This window comes from Carassius gibelio, chromosome A1, assembly GCF_023724105.1.
Source record: "Carassius gibelio isolate Cgi1373 ecotype wild population from Czech Republic chromosome A1, carGib1.2-hapl.c, whole genome shotgun sequence".
Lineage (NCBI taxonomy): Eukaryota > Metazoa > Chordata > Actinopteri > Cypriniformes > Cyprinidae > Carassius > Carassius gibelio.
Window position 1 is genome coordinate 32,262,851 of NC_068371.1, and position 19,661 is coordinate 32,282,511.

The 19,661-nt window shown below is 37.6% G+C and overlaps 2 protein-coding genes across 2 annotated transcripts in view; one reads left to right on the forward strand and one right to left on the reverse strand.

Moving 5' to 3' along the window:
- The first annotated feature begins 4,874 nt into the window (after positions 1-4,874).
- LOC128030113 (polymeric immunoglobulin receptor-like) overlaps positions 4,875-19,661 on the forward strand; it is a 45,702-nt gene continuing 30,915 nt past the window's right edge. Inside the window, exons 1-2 of the mRNA XM_052617635.1 lie at positions 4,875-5,111; positions 5,205-5,507. Of these exons, the coding sequence (XP_052473595.1) occupies positions 5,066-5,111; positions 5,205-5,507 (349 nt within the window). The 5' untranslated portion in view covers positions 4,875-5,065. The remainder of the gene's footprint in view (positions 5,112-5,204; positions 5,508-19,661) is intronic.
- On the reverse strand, positions 11,365-13,819 carry LOC127935181 (cytidine deaminase-like). The gene is made up of 4 exons (XM_052532857.1): positions 13,353-13,819; positions 12,281-12,392; positions 11,825-11,882; positions 11,365-11,589 (listed from the first exon to the last, which is right to left on the reverse strand). The coding sequence occupies exons 1-4, from the start codon at positions 13,513-13,515 to the stop codon at positions 11,467-11,469; spliced, it is 456 nt and encodes a 151-aa protein (XP_052388817.1). The 5' UTR covers positions 13,516-13,819; the 3' UTR covers positions 11,365-11,466.

A 19,661-nucleotide genomic window follows, 5' to 3' on the forward strand; every position in this document is an offset into this window, starting at 1 on the left:
ATTTGAATGAGCTCCTTTTACATTATACTCCTCTACGTCCGCTACGTTCTCAAAACTCAGGCAATTTGATAATACCTAGAATATCAAAATCAACTGCGGGCGGCAGATCCTTTTCCTATTTGGCGCCTAAACTCTGGAATAACCTACCAAACATTGTTCGGGAGGCAGACACACTCTTGCAGTTTAAATCTAGATTAAAGACCCATCTCTTTAACCTGGCATACACATAACATACTAATATGCTTTTAATATCCAAATCCGTTAAAGGATTTTTAGGCTGCATTAATTAGGTAAACTGGAACCGGAACACTTCACACAACACCGTACTTGCTACATCATTAGAAGAATGGCATCTACGCTAATATTTGTCTGTTTCTCTCTTGTTCCGAGGTCATCCTGGCCACCAGATCCAGTCTGTGTCCAGATCAGAGGGTCACTGCAGTCGCCTGGATCCAGTACGTATCCAGACCAGATGGTGGATCAGCACCTAGAAAGGACCTCTACTGCCCTGAAAGACAGCGGAGACCAGGACAACTAGAGACCCAGATACAGATCCCCTGTAAAGACCTTGTCTCAGAGGACCACCAGGACAAGACCACAGGAAACAGATGATTCTTCTGCACAATCTGACTTTGCTGCAGTCTGGAATTGAACTACTAGTTTCGTCTGGTCAGAGGAGAACTGGCCCCCCAACTGAGCCTGGTTTCTCCCAAGGTTTTTTTTCTTCATTCTGTCACCGATGGAGTTTCGGTTCCTTGCCGCTGTCGCCTCTGGCTTGCTTAGTTGGGGTCGCTTCATCTACAGCGATATCATTGACTTGATTGCAAATAAAAACAGACACTATTTCAACTGAACAGAGATGACATAACTGAATTCAATGATGAACTGCCTTTAACTATCATTTTTCATTATTGAGACACTGTTTTCCAAATGAATGTTGTTCAGTGCTTTGGCGCAATGTATTTTGTTTAAAGCACTATATAAATAAAGGTGATTGATTGAGGTGATTGATTGATTGACACACGACACAAAAACCCTTACTTAATGCACACAATGTTAGTGAAGTTTAATACTGACAAATCAAACCCTAACTCATAGAAGTCTTCATGTTTCCACAACACTGGAGAATCTCATCATCCATCAAATACTTACATTACTTACTTATACTTATATATATATATATTTTATAAAATCATGGTTTCGTTGTACACTGATGTTCCTGACAGCAGAGGTGGGTAATCCAGGGGCCAAACAGTAAAAGTCCTGCCATATTTTTGTTCCACCCATAAAGTCAGCAGTTTATTTCACCAGAGGAGGAATCAAGTCATTCCTTCCAAGTCACAAACGAGTCTTGAGTCAAATCCCAAGTCCTCAAAGAGTTAAAGTCAATGAGATAATTAAGTGACTAATTAAATGATGATTGTGCATTAATGGTTAACACCTGCTGTTATTGAGAACTACAGAGGATCAGATGTTGATGTTTTATTGGTTAAAATGATGCCACCATCCTGGAGATCATTGTTTGCTTTAGTTGTGCTCTTGATCCTTGACTTGTTGTGCTAGATCTCTATCTGTAGCTCTACTTGCGGTGGAAAGACATCTGTGATATATGAAGCACATATAGTCACAATGAGCTGGTTTAATTAGTTAATTGTTTTTTTTATTTATTTAATTATTTAATTGTTTTTTCCTGAAACTACAGCTTGCACAAAAAAAGCATTGTTGTAATATCTACAGGGAGTGAATTTACATTTGTGTAACACATATAGAAGTTTGGCTGTAGAACTCAATTGCCCCCTTGGGGACTAATAAAGATATCAAAATCTGAATCGGGCATCTGTGATAGACCATGTTCTTGATCATGGAACGATAATGAGGGAAGCAGGACAAAGAGTACAACCCAATTTGCCCAGATTCTCTGTGGCCACCATAATCAGGACATTCAGAGAAGAGAACGGGTAAATGTATTATTTTTCTGATTTGTACGACTGAAAGTTTACTGTATATATTTGATATAGTACATCAGTTTGTAAATAGAAAGGGGAGTGGGAAAAAAAAAAAGATTTACAATACATTTTACATATGAATGTGATGTACATTACTATTGTTTCTGTATGTATATATTTGTAAGATTTTTTTTCCCTCTTGTAGAACTGCAAGACTACCAAATGAGTGTGGAATGACTCCTTCGTTCTCCCAACAGCAAGAGGCTCTCATTGTTGATATCTCATTGTTTGTAGCCTATACTGTTACTGTAACTGCACTATATTAAAGGGTATGTAAATCAGGAGTGCATATACAGTACATATGTACATACACTTTTGCAGAAGTATGTCTTTCTGTAACAGTTAAAAAACTATTTATTTATCTCTTTCATATATAGAGAGGTTGTTTGAAATGGATTTCATGAAAAGTCCCCATGAATATACAGTAATTTTGTAGATGAAACAGGGTTCAATCAACCAACATAACCAGAGCTGCCAACTCTCAAGCATTCACCGTGAGACACACGCAATTGACTCTTTTCACACGCTTTCACGCCACACATCAATTTTCTCACACACAGAAAAACCACGAAGCAAAGAGGACACGGAGACCAACAGACTAGAAAGAGCAGGTTAGTTATGATATAAAAAAAAATAGGTAAGTTATAACTAGCTAATTATCAAACGCAGCTACGGTTAGCCATCGCATATTTTTACCTCAATTTTTGCACATGGCACCTTTCAGTTTACTCAAAAAAGCGCTTGCGATAAGTTGCCTTATTTTTTGCCTTATAAGTTGACACATTTTTTTTTTTTTTGACAGTGTAGATCAAATGGTTTGTAGGCAAGTGTTTGATTTTTGCCAGAAGAGTCAGGGGTTTTGAAGGTTTAAAGAAATGTGTTTTAGCACTTATACTGTTTTATATATATATATATATATATATATATATATATATATATATATATATATATATATATTAGGGGTGTAACGGTACGTGTATTCGTACCGGACCGTTTCGGTACAGGGCTTTCGGTACGTTGCTCATGTGTACTGAATTAACGAATGCAATATTTTGTCCGCGGAACATAAGTAGATTACATTTTCGTGTTTCCAAACGAACATATTAAGTGGCGGTAGTCTCCGCGTTCAGCACAAATCCCGCCCTGGCAGCTGATCCTAAGGCTTGCGACACACTGCATGCGTGGCGCAAGCGTCTCAGCTGCGTGGCGTGTCGGTTTTTAATTCGGCTCCCATGTTAACAGGTTAGAGCTTACAGACTGCCAACGCCTATTTTTACCACGACACGCGGGCGTGTTGGAAGCTTTTCCAGGCTAAATATAATAGGAAAATGTGTTTAAATACAATGTTTAAATACATATGAATTCCTGATATTTTGATATTTGAAAGTCTATAGGTTGACATAAATTCAGATATAAATGTAATTTAAAAAATAAATAAATAATTATCGATTTTCAAATATTGCACCTGTCAAACATAATCTATTTCGCCGTCAATACTTTTGACGGTGTCCTTTATCAGTAGGCGTAGGTGTGTAAAAAAAAGTTGATATTGTTGTAATGAAGACAAGAGCCTGGTCTCCCAACGGTCTCCCAACGGTCTTCCTCTACAGCAGCAGCAGCGCGCCAGCGCCGCGTCAGGCACGCTTCTGGTGTGTGGGACGCTTCTGGGACGCTTCCGCTCACGCCACGCACTGGCTGCGTGGCATGAACGTGGCATTTCTGCTGCGTGTCAGTTGCTTTCTGTGTCTTTACACACCAGAATCGTGCCTGAAATGGCGCTGCCGCTACTGTAGGTGACAGAGGGAGGCCGCCGACAGACCAGGATCTTGTCTTCACGACAACAATATCTATACTTTACCTTACTGTACCGAAAATGAACCAAACCATGACTTTAAAACCAAGGTACGTACCGAACCGTGATTTTTGCATACCGTTACACCCCTAATATATAAATATTAAGGGGAGTAACGACGGGAAGTCGTGGCCTAATGGTTAGAGGGTTGGTCTCCCAATCGAAGGGTTGTGAGTTTGAGTCCCGGGCCGGCAGGAATTGTGGGTGGGGGGAGTGCATGTACAGTTCTCTCTCCACCTTCAATACCACGACTTAGGTGCCCTTGAGCAAGGCATCGAACCCCCAACTGCTCCCCGGGCGCCGCAGCATAAATGGCTGCCCACTGCTCCGGGTGTGTGCTCACAGTGTGTGTGTGTGTGTGTTCACTGCTCTGTGTGTGTGCACTTCGGATGGGTTAAATGCAGAACACAAATTCTGAGTATGGGTCACCATACTTGGCTGAATGTCACTTCACTTCACTTTATATACATGCAACACAATCATGAACATCAGAAATGCATCTGCAGACACGTGTCAAGTGAGAAATATTGCGTAAAGTTGTGGGTGATTTTCTCTGAAAGCAGAAGTGAAACTGTGAGAATAGACTATTAGATACCAGCTAATCTCTAGACCACAGGGTGATATTAATATACTGATGTGTCTTCGGCATCATGTGTTTATCCAGAACAGAGTTATTCTTTGCATGTCTTTCACACATATCTCAACAGATCTGTCAGCAGTGCAGCTGGGTGGAAACTGTCATATAGAACAAGGAAAAATAAATGTGTGAGTTTGTGTGTGTGTGTGTGTGAGAGAGAGAGAGAGAGAGAGAGAGAGAGACAGAGAGACAGAGAGAGAGACAAGGACAAAGACAGAGACACACACAGAGAGAGAGAGAGAGAGAGAGAGAGAGAGAGAGAGAGAGAGAGAGAGAGACACAGAGAGAGAGAGACAGAGAGAGAAACACAGAGAGAGAGAGACAGAGAGAGAAACACAGAGAGATAGAGAGAGAGAGAGAGAGACAGAGACAGAGAGAGAAACACAGAGAGAGAGAGAGAGAGAGAGTACTTCTAATGATCATTTACATTTACATTGCAGCATTTGGCAGGCACTTTACTTCCAAAGGGACTTACATTGTATTGAAGGTATTTGTCAGTTCTTTCTTTCTCTGGACTGTGATCTGATCTGGTTTTTCTCTGAATATCAGTGAGACTGAAGTCAATCCAGAATGGCGGCCATCATCTTCAAAATCATCACTCTGTGTATGATCTCAGGTCAGTTCTTTACAGTCACTGAGGGTAAAATATTATATTATATGATTTTGATAATATACAATAACCCAGGGCATATGAACTTGTGTTTGTCAGGTAAGGTCCTCTGTTTCAAAGTGACCGGCTGCAGTGGAGGGAGTGTAATGTTCAACTGCACATACAAGTCTAATGATCAGCATAAAGGAAAGTATTTCTGCAGTGACAGAGACTGTAGGACGGGCATCAGTACTGAGACTCAGCGCAGCTGGGTTTATAAAGGGAGATTCTCTCTGTATGACGATGAAGACAGCAGATTCTTCACAGTGTTCATCAGGAACCTCGGCATAGAGGATAAGGGGAAATATACATGTGGAAACAATCAGACATGGAGACATAATATTACATTAGTGGTGAACAAAAGTAAGTATGATACTTTTTTTTAAATTGCTACTTTATTTTTGTAAGCACTATTTAAAGGTGCACTTTAATGCACGTTTTTGAGTAACAATTAACAATGAACAAATTAACTATGAAAAATGGGTTACTGTGCAAGTATGTACATCATTGTTCAAAACTATCCGCTTGCATTAACCTCATTCACAATGGTAATGGTTCATAATTTGAGCCTTCTGTTTCAAACAGAGATGGCGATAAAGAGGCCAAAGTTCCCTGCATGTTTATTAAAGGGATGGTTCACTTTCAAGTTAAATGTTGGTATGTTTTAGCTTACCTCAAGGGCATCCAAGTTTCCGCAGTAGTTTCAATTTTGACATTTTTAGGTCAAACCGTTTTTGTCTGTGTAGCCGCACTGGGTTGTACATAATTATTAACTCAAATGATATATAGGGAATTTGAATAATTAATCAGGAATATGATTAATACATATATCTCATATGACAGTTAAATTAAAATTATTGAAGATGAAAAATAGCTCAATTGCATATATCAGTAACTCATTACAGGGCACTGTAATTTACTCATTAATATGTCAATATTCAATTGTCAATTATAGTGATATCTCTTACTGATATCAGTATAAAAGGCAAGAGAGCGAGGAACTTCCTGGGTCAGTTCTTATGGCTTGAAATGGTTCACGCCTCTGTTCGCGTGAACAACTAAAGAACGTCCGCGATCTGAAGCGATAAACGTTCCTTTGTCTCTGTGGAAACACCCTCTCTGGCTTATAGTATTTCTGTACACTGTAAAACCTGACAAGTAAACTTAACTCAAACCGTTTGAGTAAACAGATTGCCTTGATTTAAACCCTGTAAGTTTTAAAACTTTGCATTCAAATAATTAAGTGATTAACTAAGTGCTGATTGAGAATTAGTGATGAACAGCTGCTGTTAACAAACAGAATCACTGAAGAAAAGAGAAACACAAGAACTACTACAACTGACTTCAGACACAGACTTAGATGAAATCAAATGAAATAAAATACATGAAATCTCTCAAGATCTGATTAAACAACCCCACAAACAGCATCACCAGCTCCACTTATTAATAACCAGACTGACTTTATTTCTGTCAGACGTCTACAGAAGATCTTATTGAGAATGAACTAAGGTTTAGATGTTGATTTATTGTTTCATTTGAAGTAACCATGTTAGAGATCAGTGCTTGCTTTAGTTGGGCTCTTGACCCTTGACTTCTGTCTTAATCTTTTCGCTGGTTGTTATAACCGTGTGTTTCTAAAACATATTTGTTATAACTCAAAAGCCCAGAAGAAATGCCATCAGGTGTTAACCTGTACCTAGATGTAGGTTGTTATACTTTATATAGGTGATGATAATCATCAATTATTGAACTGCTAGGAGTCTAATCTCTGATGAAATAGGTGTTGTGTAATTTGATTTATTATAGTAAAAGTGGTTCTAAGAGCCAGTGGTTCTGTAATAATCAGTTAATACAAAGACTTTCCAAACAGTGTGGTCTTCTACGGTGTCAAACAGCCACACAAAGACATCAATAATCAGAATATGACCCTCAACAATGGTGACCATAAAAAAAAAAAATGCTGCAGAGCATGCTGGGCGCCATGGATGAGTTTTGTACTACAATAGTACCCAGCATGCACTGCAGCATGTTTTTTTGTCACCATTGTTGAGGTTCATATTCTGATTATTGATGTCTGTGTCTGACCAACTACTGGGATGGAATACAAATGTATGTGTACAAAATGTTTATGAAGCCATTTTTATATTAACTGATTATCACAGACTCTTAGTGTCACTTGTATTAGATCCACTTCTACTAATTACACATTTGTTTCCTCAGAGATTAGACTCTGTACAGATCAATATTTGTGAATAATAATGAATAATTATCATCACCTATATGAAGTATAACATCCAACACCTAGGTACAGGTTAACACTTGATGGCATTTCTTCTGGGCTTTTGAGTTACAACAAATATGTTTTAGAAACACACAGTTATAACAGCCAGAGAAAAGACTGAGAAAGAAATCAAGGGTCAAGAGCCCAACTAAAGCAAACACTGATCTCTAACATGGTTACTTCAAATGAAACAATAAATCAACATCTAAACCTTAGTTCATTCTCAATAAGATCTTCTGTAGACGTCTGACAGAAATAAAGTCAGTCTGGTTATTAATAAGTGGAGCTGGTGATGCTGTTTTTGGGGTTGTTTAATCAGATCTTGAGAGATTTCATGTATTTTATTTCAGTTGATTTCATCTAAGGCTGTGTCTGAAGTCAGTTGTAGTAGTTCTTGTGTTTCTCTTTTCTTCAGTGATTCTGTTTGTTAACAGCAGGTGTTCATCACTAATTCTCAATCAGCACTTAGTTAATCGCTTAATTACTTAATTGCAATGTATATCTTCTTTCAGTGAACTCAACTGAATTAAGTTCAGAGTACTCGTAACTGTTAGTTTTTTCAACTTAAATGGTTTAAGGCAATCGGTTTCCTCAAACGTTTTGAGTTAACATAACTTGTCAGGTTTGAGTGAGGCTGTGTCTGAAGTCAGCTGTTGTTCCTTTCTCTCTTTTCTTCAGTAATTATGTTTGTTAACAGCAGGTGTTCATCACTAAAGCTCAATTAATCACTTAATCACTTAATTGCAATGTATATCTTCTTTCAGGGAACTCAACTGAATTAAATTCAGAGTACTCGTAACTGTTAGTTTTTTAAACTTAAATGGTTTAAGGCAATCGGTTTCCTCAAACGATTTGAGTTAAGTTAACTTGTCGGGTTTTACAGTGTAGTGATATTCTAGCAAGTTTGTAATTACAGATTAATACATTTTTCATTAATTTCCTTTATATAAATGAGTCCATCAAACCATGACGATTAAACAGATACCAAAAATAACATATATAAATGACCAAAACTTGAAGTCTAATGCAGAATTACACACATTTAACGTTTTATTAACCCACGATAAAACTGCAGATACTCCAATTTATATGGGGAAACATCTACTGCACAAAAAGCAATACTTAATACATTTAGAATACATTGAGAGAAATTAGCCAGTGAGCTGGCTTTTTTTCTGTCTTGTTTCCCAGTGGGATCATAAAGTTTTATGAGCTGCTACGCGGGTAGGGTTACAGAATCATGCTTCTTATTTGAGAACATTAAAACTAGGATAAACATTTACAAAGTATGAGTTAGCAACTTATACTCTTCACATAACAAGGATTAACCATTTTATGTAACGCACAAACATATTCAAAATACATATTATTAAGGACTTACATAAAGAGCTTAAATAAAAGTTTGTGTGTGTGTTCAGGAATGTGGGGGTTTCGTGTCTCCTTTGAGGCTGCTCACGTGACTCTGGAATTTCTTGTCGTAAATAATTTAAATCCAGCCAGGCTGGTGCCAAGCCAGGCGTTTAGTGTAAAAAGGTTTAATTTTATATGCCTGAATTCAACCCATGAATTGATGACCTGCATATCCGTTACAGCTGTCAGTCATATAATGAAGGTCTATGGTCACCACCTCAAAGAGCATACACAGAGAAGTCCAAGTTAAACAATTCAATTCAGACACGAAACGAGCCGTTTGTGTAAAAAAATTAACAATATTTATATCGTTTTTACCTCTTATACACAACCACGTCCAATTGATCTTCGGGCGCGCAATGGAAGACAATTTCGATATATCAACAGACAACTTTTAATTTTTTTCACAACCATATTTATATGAACCAGAATACACAGATCAAGTACTCAGGAGCGATCCGCTGCAGCAACACGTCTTCAAGCCTCAGAGACAACAGAAGTGGAGAGCATATGTTGTTACGAATGGAACAACTACAAGACGACGACGAGGACATTGACAGTATCGCATCACACACCTGTCTGACTGAAGATCCTGAGTTTTCTCCGCTGTTGTGTTTAGTTTGCCACGTAAAAACTGGAGGCGATATCCGATGCCAGAGGGACCCAATGGCACGCTGGCACGCTTGCGCAGACTAAGCCAGAGCGCGCGCACGTCACATCGGGAAACACTCGCGCACTCAGATCAGTTAGACGTGGTTGTGTACAAGAGGTAAAATCTATATAAATACTGTTTGTTTTCTTACACAAACCACTCGTTTCGTGTCTTAGGTCATCAATGTGTACTTACGATGGGGATTGTTTAATTTGGACTCCTCTGTGCATGCTCTTTGAGGTGGTGACCATAGACCTCCATTATATGAGTCACAGACAAGATAGGTTTGACCTAAAAACATCAAAATGGGAACTACTGCGGAAACAAAGACACATAAATCTTGGATGTCCTTGATGTAAGCTAAAACATATCAAAATTTTATTTGAAAGTGAACAACCCATTTAATGCTAATAAGGTTTTAGATTTCAGTGTATGTTGCAATGATTTGTTGAAATGATTATCAAGAAGAATATCTAACATATTAGGTAATAATATATAATATTAAAGTGTTCCTGTGGCTCAGTGGTAGAGCATTGTGTTAGCAGAGAAAGGTTGTGGGTTTGATTTTCAGGGAACACATATTAGGGAAAAAAATGTTAGCCTGAATACACTGTAAGTCGCTTGCAGTAGAAGTCTGCAGCTTCATAATATTGGATAAAACAGTCTGATGAATGCATTAATTTAAATTTAAGGAAGACAAAATAAATGCTTTATAACTAAACGCTTACAATGCTTATTTTCCTATTCTTTCACTTTCGTTTTTAACTCATATGAGGCTCATATTAAGGACAATCACACTCCCTCTAGTGGCTAAGAGCAGCATCACATATCAGAAACTGTGTGGTTTAATAAGGTTAATGCTTAATATTGACATTCAACACTCAATTTTATGCCAAACACTACTTACACTACGAGAAAAATAAATCTTAGTATAGGCCTACTCATTTGTTAGGTTTGATTTTAATTTTGATTTTAATTATATAATTATAATTAATTATATATTTAATTATATTTAAATATTATGCTTATAATAGCAGAAATCTGCTAGTTGATGAATGTCTACAGCATTATCATCAGGGACAGATTGCGTGATTTAAATAATTTCTGACACTAAAGACTGGAGTAATGATGCTGAAAATTCAGCTGTGCATCACAGAAACACAGAAAATAACCTGTTATGTTTCTGTAGTGTAGTGGTCTGTGTTCATCTCAAATATAACATGTTACTTTTAGTGACAGGAGTTAAAGTCCGAGGTCCAATCATATTGCTTTCTCTCCTTTTCATTTGTTGTCTATTAGTCTATTTAATTATTGGGAAAACTACCCTTTCTGCAAATAACACGAAGAACAGGAAATGCTGTATTTCTGTTATAGTGAATTATTAACTGGTGTGCTGAATCAGCTGAACTGAGCAGTGGCTGTAGCGTCGGTTTTTGTTGTTGATTAAATATGATTTCCCATATGAATGCGCTTGTTTTGCTCCTTTACATAAGCACATATTTTCATGACGATAAAAAAAAAAAAAATGCTGGCCTTTTTCTCTAAAAGTTAGTTTTCCTCTGCTTTGTTATATTATCATAACATGCATGCACGAGGCCTATTAGCAAGATGATGATGTCGATGTTCCAATAATTTTTTTTGCGCAAACAGGTTATGCCTATTAAAACGAGAACATAATAATAAGAAGAATAATATATATATATATATATATATATATATATATATATATATATATATATATATATATATATATATATATATATACGTTTACGTCAACTGCTAGGTCAAAAAAATGTATGGAACTCAGTTGAAATTGATGCATTTCAACAACTGATCCAAAATAATAAAGTATAATGAAATATGTAATTCTGATCCACTTAAGTCATTAAGCTTTATTTGAAAACTACAGGTATGTGTGTTGGACCAGGATTGGAACCAAACACTGCAGGGCTGTGGCTTTCCAATTTTCTACCCCTGGTCTAATGGTTTCTTCTTGCACTCAGGTCAGCAGGGCCAAATGAATGAGGCAGGAGCTCATCCAGTGTCATCGTTTGGTAAGATCCATCAGATTTTGTTGGATAAATGTCCCACTCCAAGCCAAACTACAAAAAAAAAAAAATAAATAAATGAAAAAAATAACATTATGTAACTTTCCTGTTAACTGACAGTGTTGATCAAAGGTGAAAAACTACTTTTGCATTATTCAAATTCTAATGCATTTTTTTAGTTTGTTTTAAGCCACATCTAAAGCCTGACATGCAAGAATGTCTTGGTAATAATAAAAAAGCACTGATAATTATTATTAGTTTCCATAATTATATTTTAAGAAGAACCAACCTCTCTCATAAATTGCCTGCAGACTCCACATGGAAAAATATATTGATCTTTAAGGTCACTGCACAAAACACAATTGATACCAGGAATATGATTAAAACTTCAGCTAATGTGTATATAAATATATATTTACAGTAAATTAGAACTAGCAAATATATATATATATATATATATATATATATATATATATATATATATATATATATATATGCGTGTGTGTGTGTGTGTGTGTGTGTGTGTGTGTGTGTGTGTGTGTGTGTGTGTGCGTGTGTGTGTGTGCGTTCGTGTGTGTGTGTGAGAGAGAGTGTGTGTGCGTGCGTGCGTGCATATGTGGGTTAGGTTTAGGGTTGGTATAGGGCCATAGAATATATCTTACATGTATATATATATATATATATATATATATATATATATATATATATATATATATATATATATATATATATACAATCAAAATACCTGGCAATTGCGATGGCTTGGAAGGAGGTGTGTCCTTCGGACACAGCTTTTGAGATAGCAGTCATCTCAGCACACAATCCAGCAGGGTAGCTTGCATTCTCTACATTACAACCTGTTAACAGAACATCACATGTTATGTCTCTTGTTTCCTATCTGGTTTCATTTTGTATGGAGGGCCAAGCAGGAAATAATTATATGTAAATCTTGTATAATCTGCACCCATTTATCTATATGTATTACTTCAGACTTATGTGCCCTCTAGAAGCTTGCGTTCTGCAAGTGAACATCGCTTGATTGTGCCATCCCAAAGAAGCACAAAGTCACTTTTACGGACTTTTAAGTTAAATGTTCCCTTCTGGTGGAATGACCTCCCCAACTCAATCCGAGCAGCTGAGTCCTTAGCCATCTTCAAGAATCGGCTTAAACACATCTCTTCCATCTTTATTTGACCCTCTAACTTTAACACTCACTATTCTAATTCTATTCTTAAAAAATACTAACTACTAACACTAGCTTTCTAATCTTTTTGTATTCTGTCTGTTTTATTTTCGTTTATTATGCAATCAACAAAAGCAGAAAGACCTCTAACACTAGCTTGCTCCATTCTTTTTGTCTTCTTTTTATTTATTATAAAATTTAAAATCCCATGCTACGTGTACTGTGTACACCTAACTGAGACTTGTTATAGCACTTATATATCATTGCTCTTTTTTGTTTTTGATTGCTTCCACTGTCTTCATCTGTAAGTCGCTTTGGATAAAAGTGTCTGCTACATGACTAAACGTAAATGTGTGTGTATAGATATAAATAAATAAATAAATTATATATATATATATATATGTATGTATATATATATATATATATATATATATATATATATATATATATATATATATATATATATATATAATTATGAATTATTTTAAGTTACTGTTTTACTGCTTTTTCTAACAAATAAATGCAGCCTTGGTGAGCAAAAATTACTCCAAAAAATATTAAAACATTTGAATGGTATTAAATAACATCATTTTAATAACACTCAACATTTAGAAATGTATAGGATTGTCCTCACCAGTGAACACAGTTCCATCACTTGTTAAGACAGCTGCTCCAACCCTGAATTTGCTGTATGGACAGTATGCCTGTTCTCTGGCATCCTGAGATTTCTGAACAAGCGAACGGATGGAATGGTTTGAATCCTCAGAGAGAGCACCAACAGGCCCAGGGCTCGACATTTTGCACCAAACTTCACAGAAATAAGCTTTTTTTTTTTTTTTTAAACTTGGATTTACTCAAACAGATGCCACTGGATGTTGTCACCCTGCTGCAGGACTCTTCCACGACAAGCAGAAGGCTTCTTCTTTGTCTTCTCTTCTTTGGAGTCAAGAAAGGAGCAAACTTCTGATGATAAGCCATTCAGCGATGACTTATATAGGCAGGTGGCCCTGCCCATTTTGACATGCTGAAATGCCATTTGTCCGTGAAGGTGCACAGACACGATTTTGATCAGGCTTCAGCTCATGGACAAAAAATAAAATAACTCAGTATTCACAGCCACACACAATCTAAAGTAAATAACTGAAGTGTCAAGATCCCAACTAAAGCAAACACTGACCACTATAATGGTGACACACACATTTTTGATTTTCTTGTTTGGTGATTCTGCAATAATGGTCAACCATAACTCAATTAACTTAACTTAAAAAGTTAAAGAATCACGAGCGCCAGTAGGCTTTTGCGTTGAGAGCATGTGGAAGCTGTGACATTACCATAAGGAAAAATACCCATCATCCAAAACAAACAGTCAGATTCAGCATATATTTATGATCCAGAATCAGATCCAGAGGCTGAAATTTAACAAGAGCAGCATTAGCAACGAAGTCTCTATGTGTTATATCCTGAAACTGTATATATTTGCTTAGCGGTTTTGTAAAACGACTAAGTTCCACTTTGTCGTCTTTTTTTTTTTTTTTTTTTTTTTTTTTTTTAAGCTGTACATGTGGAAAGTGCAGTTTGATGACAACATCGCATGTTGTTTACTTGATGTGCTTACGCAGAGATATTTGAAGCAGTTTTACTCACTGCCTGTGGTTCCAACACACGATCGTGACCCTTTTTCGTTGGGACTGCATTATCCTTAAGAAATAAACAATGTGCAAATCTGGCGTCAAACTGGGCCTTGTTTGTAAAACAAGCATCTTCGAAATGCAGGGAACAAACACAAACACTTGCACAACTCCGTTGATGCTCTGTAAAAATAAACTCCATCCACTGGTCCCTTAATGCTGTTTTGTCTTTGGTAATCTGTGCAGGGTTGTCTTGCCCTGGCAACCAAAAACACACTTCTTTTGTGACATTTGGCGACGCTCTCGCTCTGATCAGTGAAGTCTGTTGTGGTCTCAGTGCTCTGCTATACGGGAGCGCGCGCTCTTCCGGCAGAAGTGCCTCAGGACCAATATAAGGAAATTCCGCTCCATCTAACGTCACACAGAGCCATACTCGAAAAAAACTTTCTGAAACTTGTGACAAACCGGAAGGAGTATTTTGGGAACAAAAATACTCCTTCAAATGTACAACTTAATTTTTGAAATGTTGTCCATGTTTAGCATGGGAATCCAACTCTTTAATTACTTTGCACATTGTTTACCCTGATGGACAGCTACATCATACACTGTAATGCAGGTAATTTTTGATTTCCCATCTGTGTGGCTCTTTAAAGGATGAGCTATTAATATGCTCATAAAAAAGTAAAATACATTATAAATACAGACACAGCATTATAGGTTTAAACAAACTGAAAGCTCACAGTAGAAAAGCACACACAGATCAGCTGCTCATCTAGACAAGCAGCACTACCTGTTCTTCATACAAATATAACATAACCGGTTTCCCTATAAACTTTTAATTCCCACAAACCAAAGAATGTTTTTTTTTGTTTGTTTGTTTATGTGAACGTTGCACACCTTTCCACACCTTACAGCCTGCTCGGCTGCACATTTCACAGGGGTGTTGCTGTGTTTCACGTTTTTCAGGAAACCTATTACATTTACTAACATGATACACCTGAAAAATCAGACAAAATTTGTTGGCGTCTGTACTGCGTTTGAGCTCTGTCACTATATTCTTTTCATCGTCTATTCTTAACTTAAAAATCAATTTTATACACCATTGTTTCCGTTTATATAACGTGTGAATATATCCTCTATTGTATTCTACAACAAAAACAATCAGAGCGCCTCGCTATCACTAGTTTTATTTTGATTTCCCGGGTCTGCTATTAGCTTATAGCCCGTTAGCATCAGCAAGCGTGGTTGCTGCTAACTGCGCTTATATTGCTAATACTCTATTCAAACACATTACCACTGCTGTACTCACTGTTACTTGCTTTAATGGCGGATGAATGTCTCCACTCTGTGCAGCTCGAGCTCAAGGCCGTGGGTAAGCAGATTCGCGACCTGGAGGTGAGGCACGCCCAGCTGAGAGAGCGGAGAGCCGCGCTGGAATCATCCCGGGCTGACGCTCACAAGTCCGGGATAAGTATACAGCGTCCTGTTAACAGTCCAACCACGTCTACTCCGTGTGTTTCTCTGCACAGGCCTCGTGCACCCAGGATGCAATTTTCCCAGATGTCCTTCACTGCGACTCCGGGACACCACGGACCCTGGGTGCATCCACAGAGGAGGACACGAGCCGGGCCCCGGGCGACGACTTCTCCCCCTCCTGCCTTCGAGATATCCATTCGGAACTGCTTCACTCCCCTCAGCGAGACAGGACGGATCATCCGAGATTTCATCGTCCGACACGTCCGTGCTACGTTAGCCGAAGGTAAAGTGCACACTCATTGTTTGCCTGGTGCTTGTGTTCTCGATGTTTCTGTGCACATACCCGCGATCCTGAAGGCCGACGAGAGCCCCAGAGCGGTCGTGCTTCACGCCGGGGTTAACGACACCACGCTGCGGCAGACGGAGACGCTGAAGAGGGACTTCAGCAAACTGAACGAGACGGTTCGCAACACGACGCCCGCGGCGACAATCATCGTGTCAGGACCACTATAGTTTTTAGAATTGCATGGAAAAACAGTATGTCCAGCTATAGACAGGCTCTAAAAACTGCTAGGGCAGAGCATTTGCACAAACTCATAGAAAATAACCAAAACAATACAAGGTTTTTATTTAGCACAGTAGCTAAATTAAGAAATTACCAGATGCCACCTGATTCAAATATTCCACCAATGTTAAATAGTAATGACCTTATAAATTTCTTCACTGATAAAATAGATAACATTAGAAATACAATAGCGACACTTCAGTTTGATCCATCGCACCAAAAGATAAACTGCAGTGCTTTACAACCATAGGACAGGAAGAGCTAAATAAACTTATCACTGTATCTAAACCAACAACATGTTTATTAGATCCTGTACCCACTAAATTACTGAAAGAGCTGTTACCTGTAGCCGAAGAACCGCTTCTCAATATCATTAACTCGTCGTTATCTTTAGGTCATTTCCCAAAACCATTCAAGCTGGCGGTTATCAAGCCTCTTATTAAGAAACCAAAACTAGATCCTAGTGTACTGGCAAATTATAGGCCTATTTCAAATCTTCCATTTATGTCAACATTTTTTGAAAAAGTTGTGTCTGCTCAATTGAGCACCTTCCTGCATAAAAATGATCTGTATGAAGAATTTCAGTCAGGTTTCAGGCCCCACCATAGCACAGAAACATCACTTGTTAAAATTACAAATGACCTGCTCCTTGCGTCAGATCAAGGCTGCATCTCATTTATAGTCTTACTTGATCTTAGTGCTGCGATAGACACCATAGATCATGACATACTCATATATAGATTACAAAACTATACAGGTATTCAAGGGCAGGCTCCAAGATGGTTTAGATCCTATCTGTCCGATCGCTACCATTTTGTTTATTTAATTGGGGATTCATCTCATTTATCACCAGTAAAATATGGAGTGCCACAAGGATCCGTCCTAGGTCCCCTTCTATTTTCAATATACATGTTGTCCCTTGGTAATATTATTAGAAAATATATATGCTGATGATACTCAGCTATATATCTCAACGAGACCAGTTGAAACTTCTCAATTATCTAAGCTAACAGAGTGTGTTAAAAATTTAAAAGATTGGATGACAAATAATTTTCTCCAATTAAATTCGGATAAGACAGAGATATTAATTATTGGACCAAAAAACACTACACAGAATCTTGTAGATTACAATTTGCAACTAGACGGATGTACTGTTACTTCCTCTACAGTCAGAAATCTGGGTGTCATATTAGACAGCAATTTGTCTTTTGGAAATCATATTTCCAACGTTACAAAAAGTGCATTCTTCCATCTTATAAACATTGCCAAGCTACGAAACATGCATTCATGACCTCTAGACTGGACTATTGTAATGCACTTCTGGGTGGTTGTCCTGCTTCGTCAATAAACAAGCTACAGGTAGTCCAAAATGCAGCAGCTAGAGTCCTTACCAGGTCAAGAAAATATGATCATATTACCCCAATTTTACAGTCTCCGCACTGGCTACCTATTAAGTTCTGTATCAGTTACAAATTATGGTTTAGCTCTTGCGTACCTAACTAGCCTTCTACCACGCTACAACCCATCACGCACCCTAAGGTCACAAAATGCTGGACTTTTGGTAGTTCCTAGGATAGCAAAGTCCACTAAGGAGCTAGAGCTTTTTCACATTTGGCTCCCAAACTCTGGAAAAGCCTTCCTGATAATGTTCGGGGGTTCAGACACACTCTCTCTGTTTAAATCTAGATTAAAAATGCATCTCTTTCGCCAAGCATTCGAAATAATGTATCTCTTCAATTGTGAGTGTAGTTGCATCTGATCAAATGTGCATTTTTATTAATTAGCTTGGGTTAAAGGGGGGGTGAAATGCTCGTTTTCACTCAATATCCTGTTAATCTTGAGTACCTATAGAGTAGTACTGCATCCTTCATAACTCCCAAAAGTCTTTAGTTTTATTATATTCATAAGAGAAAGATAGTCTGTACCGATTTTTCCCGGAAAAACACGACCGGCTGGAGGCGTGACGTGTGGGCGGAGCTAAAGAATCACGAGCGCCAGTAGGCTTTTGCATTGAGAGCATGTGGAAGCTGTGACATTACCGTGAGGGAAAAAACATCATCCAAAACAAACCATGGCTTACAGTCAGATTCAGCCATTTATTTATGATCCAGAATCAGATCCCGAGGCTGAAACTGAACGAGAGCAGCAGCAGCAACAACTCGCTCCAGTTTTACTCACCGCCTGCGGTTCGAACACACGATCGTGACCCTTTTTCGTTGGGATTGCATCATCCTTAAATGCTATTTTGGGGATTTCCGTTTTTCATTTTCCTACCTAATTTTGAATGCCTGCCTATACTAATGCTACAGTGTAAGCTCAGAAAGTTTGGTATAATTTCAAAGGAAACCCTTTGAAATTACATAAAACACTGTTGAAATTGATAAAAATGACAATATATGCTGTCTGTGTTATTATAAATAGGGAAAAAAACAAGGCGCTTTTTTATTTTATTTGTGTAAACTGAAGTTTGAAATGGTATAGCTCAGGCATTGAAGGGGCTGGCAACTTCAGACCAATGTCTTGTGCTTGTTCCACTTGTGAGCTATTCGAGGAAAACAGAAATTTCTTTCTATCCTAATCTATGCAAAAGTTATTCTATTCCAACTGAAGGAAGGAATAATACCATTTTTGTATAAAATTTTTGTCTAAATAAGTATGAAGTCATCTTTTGCACACGTGCAGTATGGAATAATGTGATCTCTGTATATTATTTTACAGAAAACACTCAGAAGTTACATAAAAAGCTGCTGTTTGTGACAAATATTATTATTTATGTTGTTTCACATATGATGAACCATCTCAATACAATGTGCTTTTTTTGTGTGTGGGTTTTCTGAACAGTCTTTGAAAGAGAATAAGTCAAATTACACAATAGCAACATGCATAAAATTATAAAAAATATCTGTTCTATCACAATCTAAAATAGAATCCACAATCTCCAGCTTCATATCGTTTCATTTATGTCTATTCTGCATAGTGTAGAGATTGGGAGACCTCGCCTGTCTAATTCATATATAATATTTTGATTTTTTATCAGCGTGTCTGTCTGTTTCAGTTCTGATTCAGCGTAAACAAGCTCCCCGAAGCTTTTGCGCAAACTTCGGAGCGTCAACAAACTAATTTATGTTTATTCCCCCAGTACTGTACGGATTACTGTACATTCACTGAGATGCGGTCGAACACTGCACAGTTATGAAAATAAACATATTAGCTTATTGCTAGCGAAGCTTCCAAGCCTCAGAATAAAGAATCAAATGTATGAAAGCGAGTAGCA

Coding starts and splice junctions, on each gene's coding strand:
- LOC127935181 (XM_052532857.1), bottom strand. CDS start 13,515: ATGTCGAGCCCTGGGCCTGTTGGTGCTCTCTCTGAGGATTCAAACCAT. Junction 12,393..13,352: donor TGATGGAACTGTGTTCACTG/GTGAGGACAATC, acceptor TTCTGTTAACAG/GTTGTAATGTAGAGAATGCA. Junction 11,590..11,824: donor GCAGGCAATTTATGAGAGAG/GTTGGTTCTTCT, acceptor TTTTTTTTGTAG/TTTGGCTTGGAGTGGGACAT.